At 46.1% G+C, this 24266-nt stretch overlaps 1 protein-coding gene across 1 annotated transcript in view; it reads right to left on the bottom strand.

Moving 5' to 3' along the window:
• The window catches only part of RFX8 (regulatory factor X8), a gene marked incomplete at both ends in the record, with an annotated part of 75276 nt that extends 53459 nt beyond the window's left edge, over positions 1–21817 (bottom strand). The window contains 4 exons of the mRNA XM_080711425.1: positions 7044–7130; positions 9335–9396; positions 16605–16728; positions 21744–21817. Coding sequence (XP_080567551.1) covers positions 7044–7130; positions 9335–9396; positions 16605–16728; positions 21744–21817 — 347 coding nt within the window. The remainder of the gene's footprint in view (positions 1–7043; positions 7131–9334; positions 9397–16604; positions 16729–21743) is intronic.
• Between the last annotated feature and the right edge of the window lie 2449 nt (positions 21818–24266).

Genomic DNA, 24266 nt, shown 5'->3' with positions numbered 1-24266 from the left:
CTTCCCTCATAGCACCAGGCTCCGGAGAGAAAAGGTAAACAAGGAGCTGAAGTGAGCAGCTGCGGATCATTCAGGTGTAATTCAGCAGTTCTTTCAGTGCAATGAACGTCTAAAACTCCCAATGGCCAAGCTCGTCACGCCTTCCAGGGACTCAGAATGGAACTCAAAACCAGAAAAGAAATATGCCAGCCTCATGGCTGAGGGCGTGGCAGCAGCGCCATATTGCCAGCAGCAACAGCAAGTTCACCACACCCCACCACAGGCTCCAGATCTGTGCGCACAATGACCACGAGTGTAACTGCGGCCCCTAAAGGAGAAATCTCTGTACTGTACTCCCAGGGACTTGTGCAGCTCTGATAATCTCCCTGGGTCTGAGATTTTGCAGTCCAACCCAGTGAAGGAGGAGCGGTGGTAGAGATACCACACCCTAGTTGCAGCTCCCCATGGGAAAATGCCCAGTCCAGCACCCCCATGGTCTTGCGCAGCCTCGATTAACTTCCTGGGTATGAGACTTTGCGAAACAACCCAGTAAAGGAGCAGTGGTGGCTGAGATTACCACAGACTCGAGGTAGAGAGCACCCTAAGTGAAGTTGAAGTGACCCAGGGAAGGCACAAAATTCTGAAATCATGGGAAAGAGGAACAACAATAGAGCAATGAATGCCCATAACCCCATATCATCAGAACCTGATAACGCAGATATTCAGAGATCTCCAGAAGATCAAATCAGGAATATAACTGTAGAAATAATACAGGACCTTTGAAAAGAATTTAGAGAGAGTCTAAAAGAAATAAAGGATGTGATCATTGAGGTAAAGGCCTCAATTCAAAGTATAAACAATCGATTAGATCACACGGAGAATAGAATCTCGCTCCTAGAAGATGATCACTCCAAAAACAAATGCATAATTTATAACTTAGAAAAGAAATTCAAACAGCAGGAATCTGACATTGAAGAAATATGGGCCCATTTTAAGAGAGCTAACCTAAGAATAATCGGAATAGAGGAGGGAAAAGAAGGTGAAACCAAAGGGATCAATAATCTCTTCAAAGAAATAATAGCAGAAAATTTTCCAAGCATAGAGCAAGAGGTCGATACACAGGTCCAGGAAACTTATAGAACTCCCTTTAGAGAGGATCAGAGAAGAGGATCCCCACGCCACATAACTGTCAAAATGACCAATGTGGAAGCCAAGCAGAGAATCTTAAAGGCAACAAAAACAAAGGGCCAAGTGACATTCAGAGGCAAACCAATTAGAATCACTCCAGACTTCCCAAACCAAGTCATGAGAGCCAGAAGGGCTTGGAGTAACATATTCCAAACTCTGAAAGAAAACAACTTCCAGCCAAAAATTTCCTACCCAGCAAAACTTTCTATCAAATTAGATGGGGAAATAAGAAGCTTCCATGACAAACAGAAACTGAAGGAATTTATGTGCTAGAGAAAATACTCGTAGAGATTAACTACAAAGAAGAAATAGGTAATACACACCAGAACCAGAGAAACAAGATTTTCCATCCAGCAGACAACTAAGCAAAGAAGAATATATTCATGTGTTTATAGGTTAAAATTTTTGGAGATTCATTATTTATTTCAGTCTTTTACCTATTTCTAAATTGTATTTCTAAATTGTATGGTTTTCTTTTCATGTAATTATTATTTTTCAACGATATTTAGTGAAAAGATTATTATTTCCACCACCAAATGTTCTTGGAAATTTTGTCAAAAATAACTTGACCATATATGGAAGAATTTATTTCTAGGCTTTTTATTTTACTCCACTGGTTTATATATCTGCCTTTAAAGCAGTACTACACTGTTTCAATTATTGTAGCTTTATAAGGTTTGAAATAAGAAAATGTACATCTTCTAGCTTTGTTCTTTTTCGAGATTGTTTTGGGTATTTAGAGTTCATATTTCATGTTAGGATAGACTTTTTCTGAAAAAAAAATGTACGATAGTTTTACCTTAAAAAAAAAAAAGAAACAAATATCCTCTGTTAAGAAAGAAAGCAAAAAGAAATACTGAAATGTTATCTCTAAGTGATCAAAAGTTTGATATCAACAGATAAATCTGTTATGTGAGATTATCATTGTTAATTTTGGATAAATTGCTATAATATTAGATGTCAACCACTAAGCCAAGCATGGGAAGGAGGGATGGGGAGGGAACGGGGTGGGGGTTGGGTAGGGGCTAACTGGGCGATGTGTGCCTGTATGTCTACACAAGTTTTTATCCCATTATGATGTATGAATACAGTGCACCAACAAAAAAATTAAAAAGAAAAAAAAAATCAGTTGCAAGCCGGGCGTGGTGGCCCACGCTTGTAATCCCAGCATTTGGGAGGCTGAGACTGGAGGATCATGGTTCGCAGACAGCCTCAGCTACTTAGTGAGGCCCTCTGCAACTCAAGTGAGCCCTGTTTCAAAATAAAGAATAAAAAATAGGGCTGTGAGTGTAGCTCGGAAATAGAATGCCCCTGGGTTCCATCCCCAGTAACACACACACACACACACACACACACACACACACACACACACACACACACCTAGTTGCACATACTTGGGCGGGTCTATTTCTGGATTCTCTACTCTGTTCCACTGAGCCACAAATCAGCCTCCACCAACATCACTCGGCCGTGGTTCCCGTGGCTGCCCAGCGCAACTGAATCTCACCACGGACAGTTTCCTCCCATTTTACTCTCCTGTGTTAAGGTTGTTTGAACTCTTTGCTTTTTCATGATGCTTTTAGAATAAGCTTTTCATATCGAGAGTAAAACCTCACTGGGATTTCTTTTTTCTTTTTTTAACAACCCCACCGGGAGCTAATTCCTACACCATACAATTCACCCACGTCAGGAGAGCGATTGAAAGTTTTCTTAGTATATTCATAGGATTGTGCAATTGTGCAGAAAAATAAAAGATGACACTGCAGGCCTGAAACCGCTGTCCTTGGAAAGGCCTCCACAAGGTCAGCTCTGGGCTGGCGTCTGGGAACGTGGCTGTCCAAGGGTTCCCAGTCAAGAGCTGATAAGAGTGGTTCTCTGTGCCTAGAACGCACACGTAACCTGGCTTCTGCACGGCACCTGCTCTCCTCGTGGGAGCCTCTGGTTTTAGCATCTGACCTGCTCCTGAGAGCACTGGCCATCCAGTCCCTAATGGGCTTTGCTGAGCAGAAACCTCACGTACACAGTGCTATATTTTTCTTGGGAGTGGTGGCTGGGGATTGAACCCAGGGGTGATCTACCATGAGGCTGAGGCACACCCACAGCCATTTATTTTTCATTTATTTATTCATTTATTGTGGTGTGAGAGACTGAACCCAGGGGCATCCTATCTCTGAGGTATACCCCTGGACCTATTTGATTTTTTTTTTTTAATTTTTACTATGAAACAGGATCTTGCTAAGTAGCTGTCAGCTTCACTGAGTAGCTAAGAGTCTTGCTAAGTTTCTGAGGCTGGCCTCGAACCTGCGATCCTCGGATTTTCTGATCCCCTTGTTTCAGCTTCCCAAGTTGTGAGGTTATAGGTGTGCACCACCAGCACACCCCATTTTGTTTTTAATTTTTATTTTATTTATGGTTCTGGGGATTGAGCCCAGGGGAAATTAACCTCGGAGCTACACCCCCGATCCACACCCCTGACCCATTTTTAATTCTTTATTTTGAAACAAGGTTTCAATGAGTTGCAAAGTGCCTCTCTAAGTAGCTGAGGCTGTCCGTGAACTGTGATCCTCCTGTCTCAGCCTCCCGAATGCTGGGATTACAAGTATATGTCACCATGCCAGACTTCCCCAGCTTTTTTTCTTTTTTTTTTTTTTTGGTACTGGGAATGGAACGCAGGGGCATTCTACCTCCGAGCTACACCACCAGTCCTATTTTTTATTCTTTATTTTGAAACAGAATCTCACTAAGTTGCAAAGGGCCTAAGTAGTAGCTGAGGCTGGCCACGAACCAAGATCCTCCTATCTCTGCCTCCTGAATGGTGGGATTACAAGTGTGCGCCATCATGCCTGGCCTTCCTTCTTATATTATTATTGTTGTTGGTATTGGGGATTGAACTCATGGGTTCTTCTGCCTCTGAACAACACCCCCTAACCCTTTTTATTTATGTATTTATTTTTATTGTTTTTATTTATTTTTGAGGTGCTGGGGCTTGGACCTAGGGGCGTTCTACCTCTGAGCTATATCCCCAGCCCTACTTTTTATTCTTTCTTTGGAAACAGGGTCTCAGTAAGGTGCAGAGGGCCTCACTAAGTAGCTGAGGCTGGCCGCGAACCTGTGATCCTCTTGTCTCAGCCTCCCAAGTACTGGGATTATGAGCATGTGCTCATAATCCCAGTTTTTACTTTTTATTTTGAAACAGAGTCTTGCTAAGTTCTTGAGGGCCTTCACTAAGTTGCTGAGGCTGGGCTTGAGCCTGTGATCCTCCTATCTTGTCTCCCAAGTACTAGGATTACAGGTATGGGCCACTGTGTCTGGCTACGTAATTTCTTTCTTTCCTCTCTCTTTCTCTCTCTCTCTCCCTCTTTCTTTCTTTCTTTCTTTCTTTCTTTCTTTCTTTCTTTCTTTCTTTCTTTCTTTCTTTCTTTTCTTTCATTTGGTGGTCCTGGGGTTCCTGGAAGCCCTTCTACCTCCGGGCTACACTCCCAGACCTATTTTATACTTTTTATTTGGAAACAGGGTCTCTTAAGCCAGCATGGCTGGCTTCAAATCTGAGCAGTCCTCCTGTCTCCGCCTCCCAAGCGTGGGGATTACAAGCATGCGCCACCATGCCCGGCTGTAATTGATTCTTAATGATAATATGTCATTTAATATATTTCTACCTTCTAAAATACATATTTAGTATTTTTTTTTTTCGGGACTGGGGATAGAACCCAGGAGCATTCTACCTTTGAGCTACACTCCCCATCACTATTTTTTTTAATTCTTTATTTTGAAACAGGGTCTCAGTGAGTTGCAAAGGGCCTAAGTAGCTGAGGCTGTCTGCAAACCGTGATTCTCCTGTCTCAGCCTCCCAAATTCTGGAATTACAAGTGTGCACCACCACGCCCAGATTATTTAGTATTTTAGTATTCTTGAAATGTAGTGTCAGCAAATTGCCCTAAAATCATAATACTTAAAAAAAAATCTCATAATCAACCAGGACTTTGAAGTTCATCAGTTAGTATCTGTCGAGCGCTACTGGATTTATCACATGAAGCAGTCAGTGTCGCTCTGTGCCTGGTAGCTCTTCTTCTCTTCAGGGGTGACTATGCCTATTTTTGTTTCCCCACAAAGACAAGATCTAGCCCTTGTTTCTGTGACATTTGAAACAAACAGAATCCCCAGACACGGATGGCCTTTCCCCTTTGTGGAGCACCTGCTTAGCTATTTTCCTGGAGTGTGCAGGGATCCCTTAAATGACTGATTACTGGGTGCCCTGGGGTGTGGGGAAGCAAGACCCCAGCAGAGCCTTTCAGGAAGGCAGGAAGAGGCAGACGTATGCACCAAGAAAGTTCTAACGGGAACTGAAATAAATCTCACCATAACTGCTCCCCTTGCCGACTTCTGTTTTTGTGGATGGAACTTCTCCATCTGTGTAAGGGATGCATAAGAGATGTGAGGAAGAGCTGCCTTGAAGCAGAACGTAATGGCTTTATCTGAGGTCGCCTTTGAGGCTCGGTGGTACAGGCCTGGCTGAGCCATCTTCTGCTGCCGCTGACTCAGCCATCTGCCAGGCGGGTCCTGAGGACCCTGGCCGGAGAGGCCTTTAGACTGGCCTCCTTGTGGGTTCAGTACTCTTCTGAATGGCTGCTGCAGGAACCGCGGCCCCACCTCCTGGCCCATCACCCTCCCCTTCCTAAGCTATTCCTCTGAGATCCCAATTCCAGTGTTCAGTAGCTATTTCAGTCCTTCCTCTGGGGCTATATCTTTGTCTGTCCTTTAGCCTTCGTAGTTTATAAACAAAAGAGACTTGTTTCTCAGCACTCCAGAGGCCGGGCAACCCAAGATGGCGGCACCAGCAGAGCCAGTGTCTGGTGAGGGCTTTCTCTGCATGGGCCCAAGATGGCTCTCCTTGCTGCGTTCTTCCATGGAGGAAGGAGGAGGGCAAAGGGGACGAATGTAGGGCCATCTGTAAACTCAGTGTAAGATGATAAGGGCTTAAAGGAAACATCAGTGCAGGAAGAGAGTGAGTTGAGAGAACTGGAAAGGAAGAATGAACTGGGCTCTGTGACCCAAGGGAGTCAGGGGTGGCTTTGGGGCAACGCTTTGTACAGATTTAGTTTGGATAGCATAGATTTTTATTTTTTATTTTTTTGGTACTGGGGATGGAACCCAGGGGCATTTGACCTCCGAGCTACACCCCCAGCCCTATTTTTTATTCTTTATTTTGAAACAGGGACTTGCTGAGTTGCAAAGGGCCTCAGTAAGTAGCTGAGGCTGTCCTCGAACTGCGATCCTCCTGCCTCGGCCTCCCGAATACTGGGATTACAAGCGTGCGCCACCACGCCCGGCTTGGGTATTAGAGATTGAAATCAGGAAGTCACGAGTCAGAGACGATATGAAGGGAGATGGTGAGCTTAGTTCTCACACTGAGTGTGAGGTGCCAGGAGTTCATGGAAATAGAAAGCTCCAGTAAATAACCAGAAAGGAATTCCCAGAGCGCGGGAGGGGTCAGAGGTGGGGATAGTGATTTAGGAGTCATGCATATGAGGGAGGCAATGAATTCAAGAATTTAAAAAAAATTGCAGGAGACATCCTGAGGCCAAACAGTAGGAAGAGTGATGATGGAGAAGAGACCCTGGGAAATTCCTTCACTTGATGGGAGGGGAGCGCCTGAGAGATCATTCCTGTGGATACATTTCAGGTTGATCAGCATCCCAATGGCTGCAGCCATTTTCCACTAGGAGTCTTTACTCTTCAGAACCTTTACAAAGGTTGACACAATTGGCCACCTCTTTCTGGAAACTCCTTTGGACCCTCAGGACCCTGTCATCCCAGTGACACCTGTCTCTTAAGCTCTCTCCTGCCAGGACCAAAGTACACAAATGATAGACACTGACCTGTGGTAACTTTTTTCCCCCAGCAGGTAGCAATACTGGGCATAGAAGAAGGAACTTTTCTTGATATAAATTCCATCGTAATGATACCTGAAAAAATAAAGGTTGTCTTTAAAATTATGTCAAGCCACTGACAGATTTCGTCACAGAGACACAGAGCTGGCTAGCTAATCAAGACCTGGAATTCTTCTCTGGGTTGCATCATTGACTCAGCTTACTAAGAAAAACCAATTGGTCCTCAATGGACTGAGCTCTATTGGGTGGACAGGAACTGCGTCTCGCAGGTGGTCCCTGGCTTGTGACTTGCAATGTGGTGGCTTTGTGCGGATGCGGAAGCAGCGTGTATTTAGTAGAAGCTGTCCTGTGAGCTTTGAACTTGGGTCTTTCCTCCGGCTAGTGCGGTACCATACTCTATATGCAGGCCTGGTGCTCCCAGTCAGCCCCAGTCAGCCCACGATAGAGCTGGAGGGGAAATACAGAATGTGCCATTCTGTATTGTGGGCCATCTTGCTAGACTAGGAGGGTAGTAGGCCGTGTTGACCCAATGCATTTTGACTTGCCATGAATTTATTGGGATATAAGCCATCATAAGTACAGAAACAGTTGCATTTTGTAAATTGAAGCCTTAAAATAGGCTTGTGGATGTTTTATTCTTTTTTTTAATTATTTTTTTTTGTGGTACTAGGGATCAAATTCAGAGGCATTCTACCTGAGTTATATTCCCAGCCCTATTTTAGTTTTATTTTGGAACAGAGTCTCACTAGGTTGATGAGAGTCTCACTACTTGCTGAGGCTGTCCTTGAACCTGTGATCCTTTGGTCTCATCCTCTCAAGAACTGGGATTCTAGGTGTGTGCCACTATACCTGGCTGTGGATGTTTTAAGTTTTCAGTTATGTGAATAGTTCGGTGAAATTAATTCAGGTGTATTAGAATAGGTTGGAAACCATTATCCAGAGCTTATATATTATTATATTAATAGGATTATATTGTAATATAACTCCATTCTTATTAATCATATTATGTATTATATACTATATTTAAGCTTTTATTGGTGTTCCACATCTGGGACAATGGATCGAAATGGGTTTAATTTAGTACAGTCTGATCCTACAGAGATGTAGGGAGGCAAGTCTCCTGTGCCCCTCCTGCTTTTTTTTAGTACTGAGGATGGAACCCAGGGGCATTCAACCTCCAAGCTACACGCCCCAGCCCTATTTTTTTCTTCTTAATTTTGAAACAGGGTCTCACTGAGTTGCAGAGGGCCTCACTAAATAGCTGAGGCTGTCCGCAAACGCAATCCTCCTGTCTCAGCCTCCTGAATGCTGGGATTACAAGCGTGCGCCACCACGCCCGGCTTTGCTGTTGACTTTTTGAGGTCCCCTCTACCAAGAACTGGAAGTCATGCTCCTCTGCGGAGCCTGAGGAATCACTGCAGCTCGTCCAGGCACAGACAGCAGGACAAACTTGTTTTCAAGATAATTACTGCTCAGTGATAGGTCTGGCAAAGTCGTCCACGGTCTCCAGTTCCTTCCTGGGTGGCAGACCCCATTCATAACTTGGTTTCAACCCCTTCCCACTGGCTTGCCATCTTGATGGAAAACAAGCCACCAACGACAAGAAGCATGGGGTGGCAATGACGATAGCGACGTGCTCGATAAGGCCGGAATTTCCTTTCTTAAAACTGTAACCTTGGGCCCTGGCCTCCCCAATATACTTCGGATAGGCCAACTGGGCGAACACTTCAGAATTTTTAGTTCAAATAGTAGTTTAAACAGTTCCATTATTCTCTGTATGTAATTCTTCAAATATTTTAATGATCAAATATTTACATGCCTAAATATTTAAAGTTTTGAAGCCAATCGATGTGCTTCGTGTCCCTTGTAAGTTAGTGGCCTTCCTTAGAAAGCTCAAGACTACTTTTTGGCTCTGAATGATCCCAGGCACGAGGACTTAATTTCCATTATGGACGCTATTTGGTAAAAGTTGTTACTTACATTTGTTTTTGTGTTGCACAGTTTTGCAAATTTTCCAAATCCTTGTTCATTGGTCAGCTTGTTTTGAACCCCAGGGGCATTCTATCTCCAAGCTATACAAACAGCCCTTTTATTTTTTTATTTTGAGATGGGGTTTTGCTAATTTGCTGAGGGCCTCTTAACGGAGGAGCCTCCTAACCTAGGTTGACCTCGAACCTGCGATCGTTTAGTTCCCGCCTCCCGAGATCCGGGATCACAGGCCTACATCACCGCCCCTGGCTTTTGTTTTTAACATTTAAAAAAAAAAATTGTAAGCTTACCTGGCACTTCCTCTTGTGCCCAGCCTCCGGGTGCCAAGATCAGGGAAAACTAAGTGCACAAGCTAGAAAAAGAAACCAGGTTTAAAGATGTGCCGGGAGAGAGTTCCCGCCCCTAAACGCACACGCCCGAGTGGGAAGGGCTTCAGAGTAAATTAATCCCACCATGTGAAGAACTCACCACCATGTTCCCCTTCCGGAAATGGAATATTCCAGATCCTTTTTCTGGAATGTACCCCTTCATCACATCACAGCCTCTTTTAAGCTGCACCCCCATTTGCCTAAGTAAGCCTTTTATATTCCCCTAAGGAAAAGATGCAATTTGAAAATTTAGCAGCATGCTTCTAATACTTTACCTTACAACGCTTAAGTTATATTTCCTCTTTTCTGAAAATAAAACATAAGTGTAAATGACACCGGGCGTGGTGGCGCACGCTTGTAATCCCCGCGCTTGGGAGGTGGAGACAGGAGGATCGCGCAGGTTCGAAGCCAGCCTCGCTGGTTTAAGAGACCCTGTTTCCAGATAAAAATATAAAATAGGTCTGGGAGTGTAGCCCGGAGGTAGAAGGGCTTCCAGGAACCCCAGTACCATCACACACACACACACAAAGTAAGTGAAAAAAAATGGGGAAAAAATCTGATAAATTTGAAAAATAAAATATACCTCTCAGAGAAAACTGCCATTTAAACCTCAAAGACAGTTGCCCAGTGGTAAAGCGCACACTTAGCATGCCTGAGGCTCTGGGTTCAATCCCCAGCACAAAGAAAACTAAAAAACAAACTTTAATTTCTTTCTTCTTTTTTTCTTTCTTTCCTTCTTTCTTTCTCTCTCTCTTTCCTCTCTGTCTTTCTTTCTGTTCTTTCTTTCTTTCCTTCCTTCCTTCCTTTTTTTCTTTTTTTTTTTTTTGTTGTACTAGGGATTGAACCAGGGGCATTCTACCCCTGAGCTACACCCCCAGCCCTGTTTTATTTTTTATTTTAAAACAGGGTCTCACTAAGTTGCAGAGGGCCTCACTAAATAGCTGAGGCTGGCTGTGGACTTGAGATTCTCCTGTCTCAGCCTCTCAAGTACTAGACTTGCAAATGGGTGCCACCACGGCCGGCTCCATCTTTTTCCAAAGCCTTACTCTGTGTAGGTATGTCCTGTGTTTCTGTATTCGCTGGCCGGCGTTGCACAGGCAGCACATCTGTAGTTCTGCGTCCTGCTTTCTTCCCTCTACACGATTCCATAACCCTTCCCTCTTGTCATTAAAAGTTTCCTGGAAACAGGATTGTTAAAGGCAGTGGCACAGTTTATCCACGTGAGGTGCTACAACTTTATTCTTCTTCTCTTCGTCTACTGTGATGGCCATTTTCACATTCTGTTACCCATTCACCTATTTCTTTAATTTCAGGGATTTATTGGACAGTGCTGTGAAGCTGCTGAACAACAGAGCTACTTCCAGCTCCACCTGTCATCTCCCCGCTGAGGCTCGGTGCGCCCTTTGCTTGAGGTCAACAGAAGTCTGTTCTGGTTTGCCCATCAAAGGAGACTAATGGCCTTCATGGTACCCAGGAGCATGCCTGCTGGACATGGGAATCCCACATGGTGGATTGTTGTAAAATAACAAAGTCCAGAGCAGGGAAGCCATGACACTCAGAACTGTTGAGTTAGCATTTCTGCTCTTCTACAACCTGATCCAGAATCACCCAGCACCAGTGCTGCCTGGTTTCTTGTTACACCTCTTCTTCTTTCTGTATTAGCTCTCCAGAGAAGGAGGTGAGGGCCATGTGGAGAAATGTGACTCTTCCTACAGAAGCCAGCACTAGCCAGGGCATGCAGGAGGTGAAATGAAAGAGCAAGGCCAGCAAGCTTTACACAGTTAACACTGTGGTTACGGGCAAATGAAGAGGGCTCTAAGGAAAGGAGAACCAAGGTTGATGGAGGATAAACAAAGGGCGGGAGACGAAAGCCAGGGTCTGCCAAGTGTATACGCAGAATTAAAAGCCAGACACGTCTGTTTTCAAGACATTCTGATGATGAATGTTATCTTCTCTGACTTAAGATCGCTCAAACCCTTCTGATACGTCTGGTTGTGAAATAAAATTAAATCACAAACAGCCGGCACCTAAAGAAACTATCAGATAGCATGCATCAGGCTCAGATGTGAGGCCCTGGGAAAGCATCTGGAATTTTGCAGAGAGACACAGAAGCAAACGGCCTGGTTGTCTGACAACATAACCCTCATATTGTAGGTATGCATGTAAGTCTTTTTGGTACCAAGCATTAAATCCAGGGTTGTTCTACCATTGAGCTATGCCCAGTTCCAACCCTGCCCCTGCCTATTTTTTTTTTTTTTGAAACAGGGTCTTGCTATGTTACTAAGGGCCTTGCTAAATTGATAAGGTTGGCCTTAAACCTGTAATCCTCCTGTCTCAGTCTCTCAAGTATTGGGATTACAGGTGTGTGCCACCGTGTCCAACTTGCGCATTTTATGTTACTTACTCAAACCTTAGGCTATCCTGTGATTTCATATTATGAGCAAGTACATTACAGTTAAAATGAAAAAAGAAAACTTGAGGTGATGACTTCCAAGAATATTACTGAGATAAAAATTATATCTGAGAGAGAGAGAGAGAGAGAGAGAGAGAGATAGAAAGAACTCACACAAATCAACAGGAAAATCTCAGATAGAGGTCGAGATTCCTAATCTGAAAACCCAAAACCTGAAACGTTCCAAGATCCAAAATGTTTTGGGCACCAATGTACTGTCTCAAAAGTGGAAATTTCCACACCATAAAACTTTATTTCATGCACAAAACTGGGGAAAAATCCTTGTTTAAAATTATCTTTAGGCTGTGTGCACAAGGTCTTACAAAGCATAGATAAATTTTGTGTTTAGATTTGGACCTCATCCCCAAAATACATCATGATAAATATGGGAGTATTCCAGAGCCCCCAGTTATCTGAAATTTGAAATACTTCTGGGTCACAAGTATTTTAAGGTGAGGAATACTCACCTTGTACTCCAATAGAAAGCGATCTAGTGATAATATGCACACACACGAGATAACACATGACTAAAACACACGGAAGTATTTAATGTTTCTAATCATCCCGTAAGTGCACATCAAGATGGCTAAATATTATTATTACCCTAAGCTTCCAAGGTTAGGATACTATGGATTGGGGTCACAGGACTTAACTTAGGGGTGTGAGTTAGTTACAGTTGTTCACAGTTGGTGATGGGAAACAAATTGGCGGGCCACACCCAAGAATCTATCCTAGCGAAATTACCAGATACAGATGGAGATTTGTGTTGCTTTAGAGCAGAGAAAAATGATGCACTACCTATATCCTCAATCAAGGATATGTTTAAATAAATTGTGGTGCCTCCCTTCCTAGACAGTATCAGACCAATAGCTGTCGAGCAGGGGGATGAGGGAGAGAGAAGGAGAAGACCCACACCTAGTCTCTGAGGTGAGGCACCAAGCAGGAGGAGATGCATTACCTAGGACTGGACGACCTAAGCATTAGACTGCTACTACTGTGGGGTCAACTAGAGTAACAACAACATCCTGTCGTCACCCAAGGGTTTCCAGCGAGGTTTGCCATCTGCTCAGAAGGAGATGTTAGGGGGAGCCACCCAGTGAGCAGGCCCAAAGGGACACGGGAAATAAAGTCTGTGGGTGCTGGGCGCGGCGGCACACGCTTGTAATCGCCACGCTTGGGAGGCGGAGACAGGAGGATCGCGCGGGTTCGCAGCCAGCCTCGCTGGCTTAAGAGACCCTGTTTCCGAATAAAATATAAAATAGGTCTGGGAGTGTAGCCCGGAGGTAGAAGAGTTCCATCCCCAGTAACACACACACACACACACACACACACACACACACACAAGTCCGTGGGTATCACCCAGCCCCTGCTTCATAAGTGTGTACATGAAGTATACATGGGTGCGCCCCAGCTCCTGCTTACTTATGCATGTGTGTGTGCAGAAATGTGTGTGTACGTGTGCAAATGAACTACACACATGTGGCTCTATCTCCGGATAATGGGGTTGTAGGTAGCTGATACTTATTTCCTTCTTTGTAAATACGCTTTAATTTCCACATTTCCTACAGAGGGGATGCAGTCCTGTTCTCATCAGAAAAACATTAGTAAATGTTATTTCAACAGGGGAAGCCAGCCTTCCGGAAGCGTCCTAAGCCATGAAAGACATCTCTTGGAGCAGGAATGAGCATTACCCATCACGTGACCAGGGGTGCCGGAGAGAGCCGGCGACACTCTGACATCTGCGCAGGAACTCCCAGATCAACCGTTCCCGGGGGAGGACGGAGGAAGCGGACACTGTATATTTTGTTGCTTGTCTTGTAAACATGCGTTGGGATCATATCCTTTTCCCGTTCCCTTCTCCAGTTAGTCACGAACTTGGCAGCCCAAGGGGCCTTCCCAGGATCAGCTCAGCTAGACTGGCCCCATCTCCAGGCAAAGTCCAACCAGCGCTTAACGTTAGTAGCCTGGCAACCTGGGGGAATGGATTCTAAGGGGAGTATTAAGATGACAAAAATGAGAAATAAAAGGAGAAGTAAATCACACACTAGAGTCCCCCCCTTTAACCCCCCCCCCCTTTGGAATACTCGGCATTTTGAAACAATTCCGTTCTTCATAAACAAGCTCTTTTTCTGCTTTTTTGGTTTGTGTGTTTGTTGTGGTCGTGAAGGGATTCTACATGCTAAGCACATGTTCTGCTGCTGGGCTACACCACTAGCCCACCCAAGATCTTAAAAGATACAGAAGAGGAGTTTTTGCTCTAGAAGTGAAACAGCATTATAACAAGATCTTTAACAGACAGGGAAAAAAGTTTTTTTGTTTTTTTAGGATCCACAGAGCCAAAGCATGTCTAGCTGAAGTCACCCGTGTCCCTCTGACAAGGCTGGCAGGTGGGGGTAAGAAGAGGCTGTCAGGCCAGGGTAGCCAGGCAAAGCCTTTGGTGCAATTTCCTAATATCCTGAGAGATGAAATGGAAAAATGTGGGCTGGAAGATAACGTAGTGGGAGCAATTCCCAGCTGGGTGGAAAGCCTTACTGAAAGTCACCTAGCAAGATGAAGAGTCGGGAAAACCTGCTGATAAACACGTGAGCGTCACCATCCTCGGGCTGAGAAGACTGAATAGATAGATAGATAGATAGACAGACAGACAGAACTGGAAATAAAAACAAACAGAAAAAGAAACTACGGCAAGGCTAAAGGAAGAATTACTCCTGGGTTCAAAAGAGTTAACTGTGTCCTGAGAGCTGTTGGCTAACATAACAACAGCAACCTTCTTTTATATCTACATATTTTACAGTTGACAAAGCAGTTTTGGAAGGCCTAGCTTAATTTCAACTCATGAGAAAAAAATTGCTGGAGTTATTTCTGTTGACCACAAGCTTAAAGTGAAACCGAAGAATCATGTAAAAGAATAAAAGCTAATAGATTCCCCAAGTGTTTCTGTCCCCTGAGCACATCTGAGACACTGAGTTGCCACTTTAAGAGAAGAATAGGTAAATTGGAGTTATAATGAAATGGGTGGGCAGGACACTGAACACTTGGGAGCCCAGAGTGTTCGTAGTAGGGAAAGCAAACAGGGAGAGATGAACAGTAGTTACAAATATTTGAGCAGCTGCCATACTAGACGATTCCGCCACAGATCCTATATTTATCCCAAGCACAGAAAAGAAGTTTCAGGGGTGGAGATTTGGGTGGGAGAATGGATCAACACATTTCAATGTTTTGAAGATAAAACTGGAACCCACAAGATTGCTGGTAGGAGGTTCCATGGAGACACCACGTTGGGGACAGTTCGGTCCTGACATCACTCAGCCACAGAACGCTCTAACTCTGGACATATGCGTCCAAGAGAAAAAATTTTACAAGCGCCCTAGGAAAGGGGTCGATGCCATTCACAGTGGCAACACTGGAAATGACCCAAATGTGTTTCCATGGGACAGTATGTACATAAACTGTCAAATATTACACAGCAGTCGAATGAACTTCAAGGGCTCTCACCATAATATGAAGCGGGAAAAGTTCCCAAATATTGCGCCAACATGATCGCATCCCCTTTTAATTAACAAACAATGCAAACGGGCTTTTTACTAATACATATAAGTGCACTAAAATTCTTTTTTGGGGGGAGGGTTGGGAGACTGAATCCTGGGAAAGCTTCTACCACTGAGTTATACCCTCAGGCCTTAAAAACTCTTTCTAGAAAGACAAGATAATAATGACTAGGGTAATAGTTCCCACCAGTGGGGAGGTCCGGGAGATGGGTTGGGGGGACTGGCAATATGGTTCATTTTGGATGACAAATTCACAGGTCTATCACATGGTTAAAAGCTGGGTGTGGTGGTGTGCGCTCAGGATCCCAAAACTTGAGAGGCTGAGACAGAAGAATCACAGGTTTGTGGCCAGACTCAGCTACTTAGTGAGGCCCTCTGTTACTTGGTGAGACCCCGTTTCAAAATAAAATAGGGCTGGGGTTATAGCTCGGAAGTAGAGTGCTCCTTGGATTCAGTCCTCAGCACAAAAGAAAGAAAGAGAAAGAAAGAAAGAAAGAAAGAAAGAAAGAAAGAAAGAAAGAAAGAAAGAAAGAAACTCATCTAGTTCCTTTATCAAGTCCTTTCAGATGAGTGTGTCATGGATCAAACCAGTTCTGTCCACCTGAGGTCCACCACTAACATGAAGGGGGAGGAAAGAAGAGACAGTGGTGGGCAGGAGGATACTAAACTGGCAGCTTTGTGACCCAGTGAACAAGCTCCTATCGCCCAAGTCATCTAAGCCCAAGGTAGGCGGCCACCCCAAGTGGTACGGATGTGCAGGTCGTCAACTGTGCCAAGGCCCTTGGGGAGTCAGGGAACAGATTTTCTTCAGCCTGTGCACTTAGTACCGAAGCTGCAAATCCTGATGTGGGTTTTATCTGCCCCGAGGAAGAACCACTCTCCTTTACAGAAACCCGTGGTCCCTCAGCTTTAGATCCTCACAGCTGTCTCTGCCCATAGAGCCCTTCCCAGAATAAGGTCAACTAGACCCACTAGATACAAACACATTCCAAAATTCCCTCCGGGACAGTCATGCGCCATATGAAGGTGGTCCCACCCATCTGTAGCACCTCGTGGCGTTGTAGCTTTGGTGCCTGGAAGCGCGCTCTGTGACGTCTGACCAAGGGTAAAATCATCTCGAGGTGTATTTCTCAAGACATTGCTTACGTTTTAAACTCGATGGAGATGGTATTGTTAAATCTTCAGGACTCACCTTCCCAAATGTTGCCGGGTTGACTTGGTTCGGAGCATTCTGTCCGCAGGTCTCCACATAAATCTCATACATGAGACAGCGAGGCACGCTGTACCCTTCGCAAACGCAGAAATTGTCGACCAACCTGGGGAGACAGGTGAACGGGGAAGAGGATGTTCTCAGAGACGTTTGTAGGACATTCTGATAGAACCCATGATCCGGCACATGCCTGGGATCCGACCAAATGAAAGATGTCTGCTATTGAGTGGAGCCCCAGAAAAGCTCCCTGTCAGCATCGACAAGTACCCTTACAGCCTCGGGCCAGGGCTAGGAATATTATGGGCTTTTAGTTATCAACAAATAGGTTATGGGTTTTGTTTGCTTGTTTGGGGTGGGTTGGTGTACCAAAAGGAAGCCCAAATTATTGGGCTCAGCAGACACTGTTCATATAACTTTACAACGACTGCAGCCAAGCTCTATGTAACTAGAAAGTGGAGTATTGCTTTCTGGACCAAACAGAGCGATGCCTCAGCATGGAGTCTGTCATCTGCCAGTGACCACAAGAGCCAGCTGGGCTGCCCAGTCCCTTTTACCTGGAGGGTAAACAATCACCTGCCTGGTCCCTAGACCTGTGCGATTCAAGGCAGGATGCTATATTGGACTCTTTGAATTGCCACAAGGTATAAAATTCAAGATACCAGGCAACAGAACAGGGATCTTTTACTTCCTGCTGGATAGAGAGCAGAACCAGCACGTAGGTGTGCCCTCTGCTCAGGGTGGGCACCTCCACTACTCCAGTGCTCCTGACCCGGGAAGGCATGGGTTCCCTGGAAGCTAGGGGCTCTGCCTGAGGCGCCCAGACCACTCTCATTCTGCGGAGCGTCGATGTATGCTGCTTGACTGTCAGAGGAGATTTTGGAGCGCAATGTGTGTGAGTGTGCAGGGCACGTGGTAAGGCTGATCGGATCAGAAAGCGGGCCCCGTGGCAGCCAATCACAACACCGCAACCTTCTGTCCTGCTCGGCAATAGAAGCGCCTGGCTTCTCCTCATTCTTTTCAAGAAATACATTCCAGCCTTTGTATCTGTGGGTTCCTGCATCAGCAGATTTAACCAACCTCAGAAAATGTTTGGAAAATAGAACTGGATCCATACTGAAAATATGTAGACTTCCCCCCATCGTCACTATCTCCTAATTAATACAGTAGAACAACGAGGTACGCAGCATCCATATGTATTCGTTTCTATCAAGCCTCTAGAGATGATTTTAAGTATGCAGAAGGAAGCCGGGCGTGGTGGCGCACGCTTGTAATCCCAGAGTTCGGGAGGCTGAGACCGGAGGATCGCGGTTCGCGGACAGCCTCGGCTACTTAGTGAGGCCCTCTGCAACTCAGTGAGACCCTGTTTCAAAATAAAGAATAAAACATAGCAACACCCCCAGCCCTATTTTTTAGTCTTTATTTTGGAACAGGGTCTCACTGAGTTTTGGAGGGCCTCACTAAGTAGCCGAGGCTGGCCGTGAGCTGCGATCCTCCGGTCTCAGCCTCCCTTGGAAACAAGGTCTAGCTAGGCTGATGAGATTCTCACTACTTGCTGAGGCTGTCCTTGAATCTGTGATCCTCCTGTCTTAGCCTCCCAAGTACTAGGATTACAAGTGTGCACCACCACGGCCCGTAAAAAAATTTTCAGAGATAGCAGTAATCTTGCTATGTTGCCCAAACTCCTAAGCTCAAGACACCTTCCTGCCTCAGCCTGCCTGGTAGCTGGGATGACAGGTGTGCACCGCCATGCCCAGATCTATGTTTCTTTTGTTAAGACATCACTTGTTTTTTTGTTTGTTTGTTTGTTTGTTTTTTTGGTGGTACTGGAGGTGGAACCCAGAGGCTTTCTACCTCCGGGTTATACTCCTAGACCCATTTTTTAAATATTTTATTTGGAAACAGGGTCTCACTAAGTTGCCGAGAGCCTCACTAAGTAGCTGAGGCTGGCTTCGAACCTGTGTGATCCTCCTGTCTCAGCCTCCCAAGTGCGGGGATTCCAAGCGTGCGCCACCGTGCCCGGCTAAGACATCACTTGTTGATAGATGAAAAACCGTATGTGGAATATCGCAGAAACAAATGCTGGTCAAGCTTGGGGCACTGTAACAAACGGTGCTAACCATCAAATTCAGACTCACTTTCGCTTACTCACAGCCACTGAGGATTTAGTCAGGAAACAGATTCCTTGAAAAATAATGGTTACAAAATACTAGCTGTCTAAGACGAGCTCATTTAAATGCTTGCAAATATTCCTTCCTTCTCACAGACACTCATTTGTTCGAGATCTCAACCAATTGTCCTCCTCTTTCAAAGTGATGTTACTTGCTGGCCACGGTGGTGCACACCTATAATCCCAGCGACATGGGAGGCAGAGGCAGGAGGATCCCCAGTCCAAGGCCAGCCTGGGCAGCCTCTGCGGCCTGTGCGGATGCTCCGGGCCTGGCCATCGCGCTGCCTCTGGGTGGATGTCTTCTAACATGCCGAGGCTCTCAATCACAAGCCCAAGAGCTGTGGTGTGAGCGCCAGTATCAATACCAGCCGAGCCGATGATCTGCTGAACATCGCAGCTCACAGGCCGGACGCCCAGAGCAGCCCCGGTTATATATATATATATATATATATATATATATATATATATATATATATATATATTTTTTTTTTTTTTTTTGGTGGTACTGGGGTTCCTGGAAGCCCTTCTACCTCCGGGCTACACTCCCAGACCTATTTTTGCATTTTTATTTGGAAACAGGGTCTCCTAAGCCAGCGCGCGGGGCTAGCTTCGAACCTGCGTGATCCTCCTGTTTCTGCCTCCCAAGCGCGGGGATTACAAGCGTGCGCCACCACGCCCGGCCAGCCCCGGTTATAAAAGGAAGCTCCTGCTTACTCCCACGACCCCCACCTCCAACCTTGAACAGTGTGCCCCTGTGGGTCAGAGGCCTGGAGCATTAGGACCTTGTGGGACTGAAATTATTAGGGTTGACTGCTAAAATGGCCTGCACTGTTTTAATGGCTTAGGTGATCATTTGAAGGGACCTAGGGAACCTGGTATCAGTTCACAAGTGATCAAAGTTCAAGTGTTTTTGCATCTCAGCCAGGCATGGCGGCCCACACTTGTGACCCCAGGAATTGAGAGCCTGAGACAGGAGGATAGCAGGCTCGCCTCCAGCCTCACAATGTAGTGAGACTCAGCAACTTAGCAAGACCCTGTTCCAAGATATAAAAAGAATAAAAATAAAAAGGGGTACAACTCTCAGAGGTAGAACACCTGTGGGTTCAGTTCCCAGGATCAAAAAAAAAAAAAGTAGGTTTCAATTTCCCATCATTCCTTCAACTCTCTGGAGCATAATTCAAACTGCAGAATCTCTTCATTTCCTCAATGGTGACCTGAAATGGCTGAGCGTGGGATTTTTCCAGCTCTTTCTTCTGAAGATCCATGTGTAAGGCATCTGGATCAATGACTGTAACAGTAACAGAAATTCAACAGTCCTGTGCGTGACACGATGTGTGTTTCGATGCTTCTTAGTTTTATTTTTCCCTCTTCTCATGCAAGATAAGGCACGCCAAAAATGTTCTTTTGGAGGAAAGTGAGAACCATTTAGGTCTTTTAGGGATATCATCGCAAACACACCCTCCCGTTCTCTATTTCACTCACATTTCTTTTCCAGTTTTCCCAGAGAAATATTCCTTGAAACTTAACAAAAAGAAAAATGTAGCCCGATACAGAAGAGTTATCCACCTTCTAAAACCAAAGTCTCCAGGGCTGGTTTCAATTATTTTCCTAATGACGAAGCGTTGCAAACCCAAGACTTCTTCGAGTCCCACGGGGCCCAGGGTATTTTTTTCTTTCCAGTTTTATTTATTTATCTCTGCCTCTACTTAAAACAGCCAGAAGTGAATGTCACAAAGTGGAGTGCATTGCCAAAGCTAAACATTTAAGTTAGAAAACATACCCCGTTCTGGAGCTCATACTAAGAGAAAAGCAAAAAAACAAAAACAAAACAAAACAAAAAACCACTAGGTTTCCTCTCCCATCCAACCCTCGCTTTCAGGAGTAAAATGAAAACAGTCATTAAAGAAAACAGTCTTCCTTGAAAAATAATAGTACAAAATACTAACTCTTAAACTGGGCGTGGTGGCTCACGCTTGTCATCCCAGCATTAGGGAGGCTGAGACAGGAGGATCGTGGTTCGCAGCCAGCCTCGGCCACTTAGTGAGGCCCTTTGCAACTCTGTGAGACCCTGTTTCAAAATAAAGACTAAAATATAGGGCTGGGGGTGTAGCTTGGAGGTAGAATGCCCCTGGGTTCCATCCCCAGTACCACAAACTCCCACCCCCACAAAACCCTAACTCTTTAAGATGAGCTTAAATTACTGCTGACATTTCCTCCTTGTCACAGACACTCTTTTATTTGTTCCAGATCTCTACCAAGGGTCCTCCTCATTCAAAGTGATGTTCCTCGCTGGGCACGGTGGTGCACGCCTCTGATCCCAGCAACTTGGGAGGCTGCGGCAGGAGGACCACCAGTCCCAGGCCAGCCTGGGCAGCCTCCGCGCTGTGCGGATGCTCCCGCCTTGGGGTGGACGTCTTCTGACATTCTGCAAATGTCCAGGGCCTGAATTTTTTTTTTTTTTTTTTTTTTTTTTGTGGTACTGGGGTTCCTGGAAACTCTTATTTTTATATTTTTATTTAGAAACAGGGTCTCTTAAGAAGTGCGGCTGGCTTCGAACCTGCGCGATCCTCCTGTCTCCGCCTCCCAAGGGCAGGGATTACAAGTGTGCACTACCACGCCCAGCTAGGGTCTGAATTTTTTTAAAAAATTTAATGTAAAATAAAGCGCTCTAGTCTAACCCACAAGCCCCCCATGAGAGGGCCACTCTGGATGGCTTCCGAGGGAAGTGTAACCTCCTGCGGAGAGGAGGGAGGGAGGGGGAGGAGAGAGAGAGAGAGAGAGAGATTGTGTGTGTGTGTGTGTGTGTGTGTGTGTGTGTGTGTGTCCGTCCGTCCGTCCGTCCAGCATTCAAAGCCCTGGTGGGCGGATGGAGGACCTTTAGGATGGAGGTTCTTTTGGCCCTCATCTGGGGCTGGGGCCCGCTCCCGCCCACCGCCTCCATCCCGTGGACTCACCACTGGACGATGGCGCTGTGCAGGCCCCTGCTGCCCGCGCCGCCCGGCGGGGAGGCGGGCAGACCCTCTGCCATGGCCGGCTGCCATGAGCGCGCGCCCCGGAGGCTGCACCCGTCGGTGGCCGGGCGCGCGGGCCGCGAGGGGACCCCACCCGCGCCGCACCCGCGATCGCCGCGCTTTGGAATTATTAGGGCCTGGTGCTGCACGCTTGTAATGCCAGCGTTTGGGAGGCTGAGACAGGGGGATCGCGGTTCGCGGACAGCCTCAGCTACGTAGGCCCTTTGTAGCTCGATAAGCCCATGTTTCAAATAAAGAATAAAAAATAGGGCTGGGGGTGCAGCTCGGAAGTAGAACGCCCCTGGGTTCCATCCCCAGTACCGCAAAAAATAAATAATATAATGAATAAATAAAAGATGCCCAAAGACCGTCTCACCCCTCCCTCTAGAGGTCCTGGAGCCCCTTACAAGCTCCCCCAGGGGATGCTAACGTGCACCCCGCTACTGAGACACGCGGGGCCTCTGCGAGGAGGCCGGGCGAGTCCAGGATGTGGCTTACCCTTTGAAAGGCTGTCCTTGAAGCCTGCAGCCAGCCTGCGGTTCCCACCCTCTGAGTCTCCCAAGTGAAGGTCCGGTGCTGGTGCTGTGTGATACCCAGCTGTTTGCACTCTTAGAATCTCTCTCCCTGTAGGTGGGTGCTGAACCAAGTCGCGCTCTGGGTTTTTGTTTGTCGTGGTACTGGGGATGGAACGCAGGGCCTCCGGCATGCTACGCAAGTGCTCTACCACCGGGCTACATTCTCAGCCCTTTACACTTTTTAAAAATTAATTTATTTATTTGCAGTACTGGGGATGGAACCCAGGGGCATTCTACCTCCGAGCTACATCCCCAGCCTTTTTTTTTTTTTTTCCTTTATTTTGAAACAGGGTCTGAGTTGCGGAGGGCCTCACTAAGTAACTGTGGCTGGCCACGCACCTGCGATCCTTCTGTCTCAGCCTCCCAAAGGCTGGGGTTACAAGCGTGCACCACCACGCCCGGCAAGAAAGAGCTTAAAATACCCAATCATGTCCTGAGACCGGAAATAACCAAGCCAATAGGTTCTGCTGTCCCCCGAGGCCTTGTTAGGTCATTGCTGGGTGTGTAATGCTTGAGTCTATACACACAGCAATCCCTTGGGGCCCTGGGACACTCCTTGGATGTAGGACAATGGCCCCATGGCCCTCAGCTGACCAGTGCCCCCTTTGCTAGTTACTGTGCTGTTACTGAGGCTGTCGGATGCAAAGGATATCTTATCTTGGCCCAGAGCTATTTAAGGCCTGTTGGTAATATTTTTCATGAGGTCAGTACCACACCCTGCACCCAAAGGGCCTGTTAATTTTATCTGCTACAGGTCCCAGCTGGTCTCCTTAATTTGACGAGCCATTTTATAGATCCAGACTGTGGGGCTGTCACGTGCTACCACCATGACGCTCTCACAAGATTTATTCTCTGCGAATGCCTTCCTAACTTCTTAACGTGCTAAGTATGCGGAGGACTTTAGCCCCTGCATGGATGCCTCTCTTAGCAGCACAATTCTGCCTTTCTCTTGAGTTGAGCGTACGCCCCCCCCCCCATTGGCCTGCTAAGTAGAAATAGGCATGAAGTCCTCCATTTCATCTCAGAGACGTTTCACTGCCCCCAACATAACAAGTCATTGCGCAGCCTTCTTTGATGAGTTGACCGTGCGTAAGACTCTCTGGCATCCAAAAGGTCCAGTTTGCATCTAAGTTCAGGAGAAGCATCTTCATTCTAATATCCAATACCATCGCAAGAAAACTTAGAGTTTGTCTCAACAAGGAATTGTGTTACGTTTTATGCAGACAAAGCTCTTTCCCCCTCTGCTGGGGAACACGTCTCTCTTAGCTAAACGGTGACTCCTTTTGCCTACTTCCGCCTAATTGGTTTCTAGATTATCCAATTAGTCTCAATTCACCTAAAAGGGCACCAGCTGTGCCTTATCCTTGTACAAAACCCGCTCTGATGACCTGGGGTGCCTAATTCCATTCATCTCCCGCAATTATTCACTTTCTGCGGCTGTACCCAGGTGTCTTTGGGCAATCAATGTATTTTTAAACAAAGCTAATGAGGGTGTGTAATGCATCAGATCAGGAATGCGCGGCGACCTGGCTGGCGTCCGCAGAGGGCAGATAACTGGGCGCTCCATCTAACCTGGAGCAGCCGGCCTAAGACGTTGGGCTCTAAACCAGCAGCTGCAGAGATTTTCAAACTGTCCTGGGGCAAAACAATCTCTTTGGAGAGATTTCAAATTGTTCTCACTCATGTGTTATGATTTTCCTTGGTCTGCATTCCTTGTTTGAGTGCCTGGGTCTTGTCATAGGTGAAATCAATAGAATACCATATTCAACCTAACTTCACATGAAGTGCATCTGCTGTCTCCTTCTCCTTCCTTTTCTTCCTTTTCTTCCTCCTCCTCCTCCTCCTCCTCCTCCTCCTCCTCTTCCTCCTCCTCTTCCTCCTCCTCTTCCTC

This window comes from Muscardinus avellanarius, assembly GCF_963383645.1.
Source record: "Muscardinus avellanarius genome assembly, chromosome: 15".
NCBI classification, from domain to species: domain Eukaryota; kingdom Metazoa; phylum Chordata; class Mammalia; order Rodentia; family Gliridae; genus Muscardinus; species Muscardinus avellanarius.
This window is presented reverse-complemented; position numbering and strand designations above follow the sequence as displayed.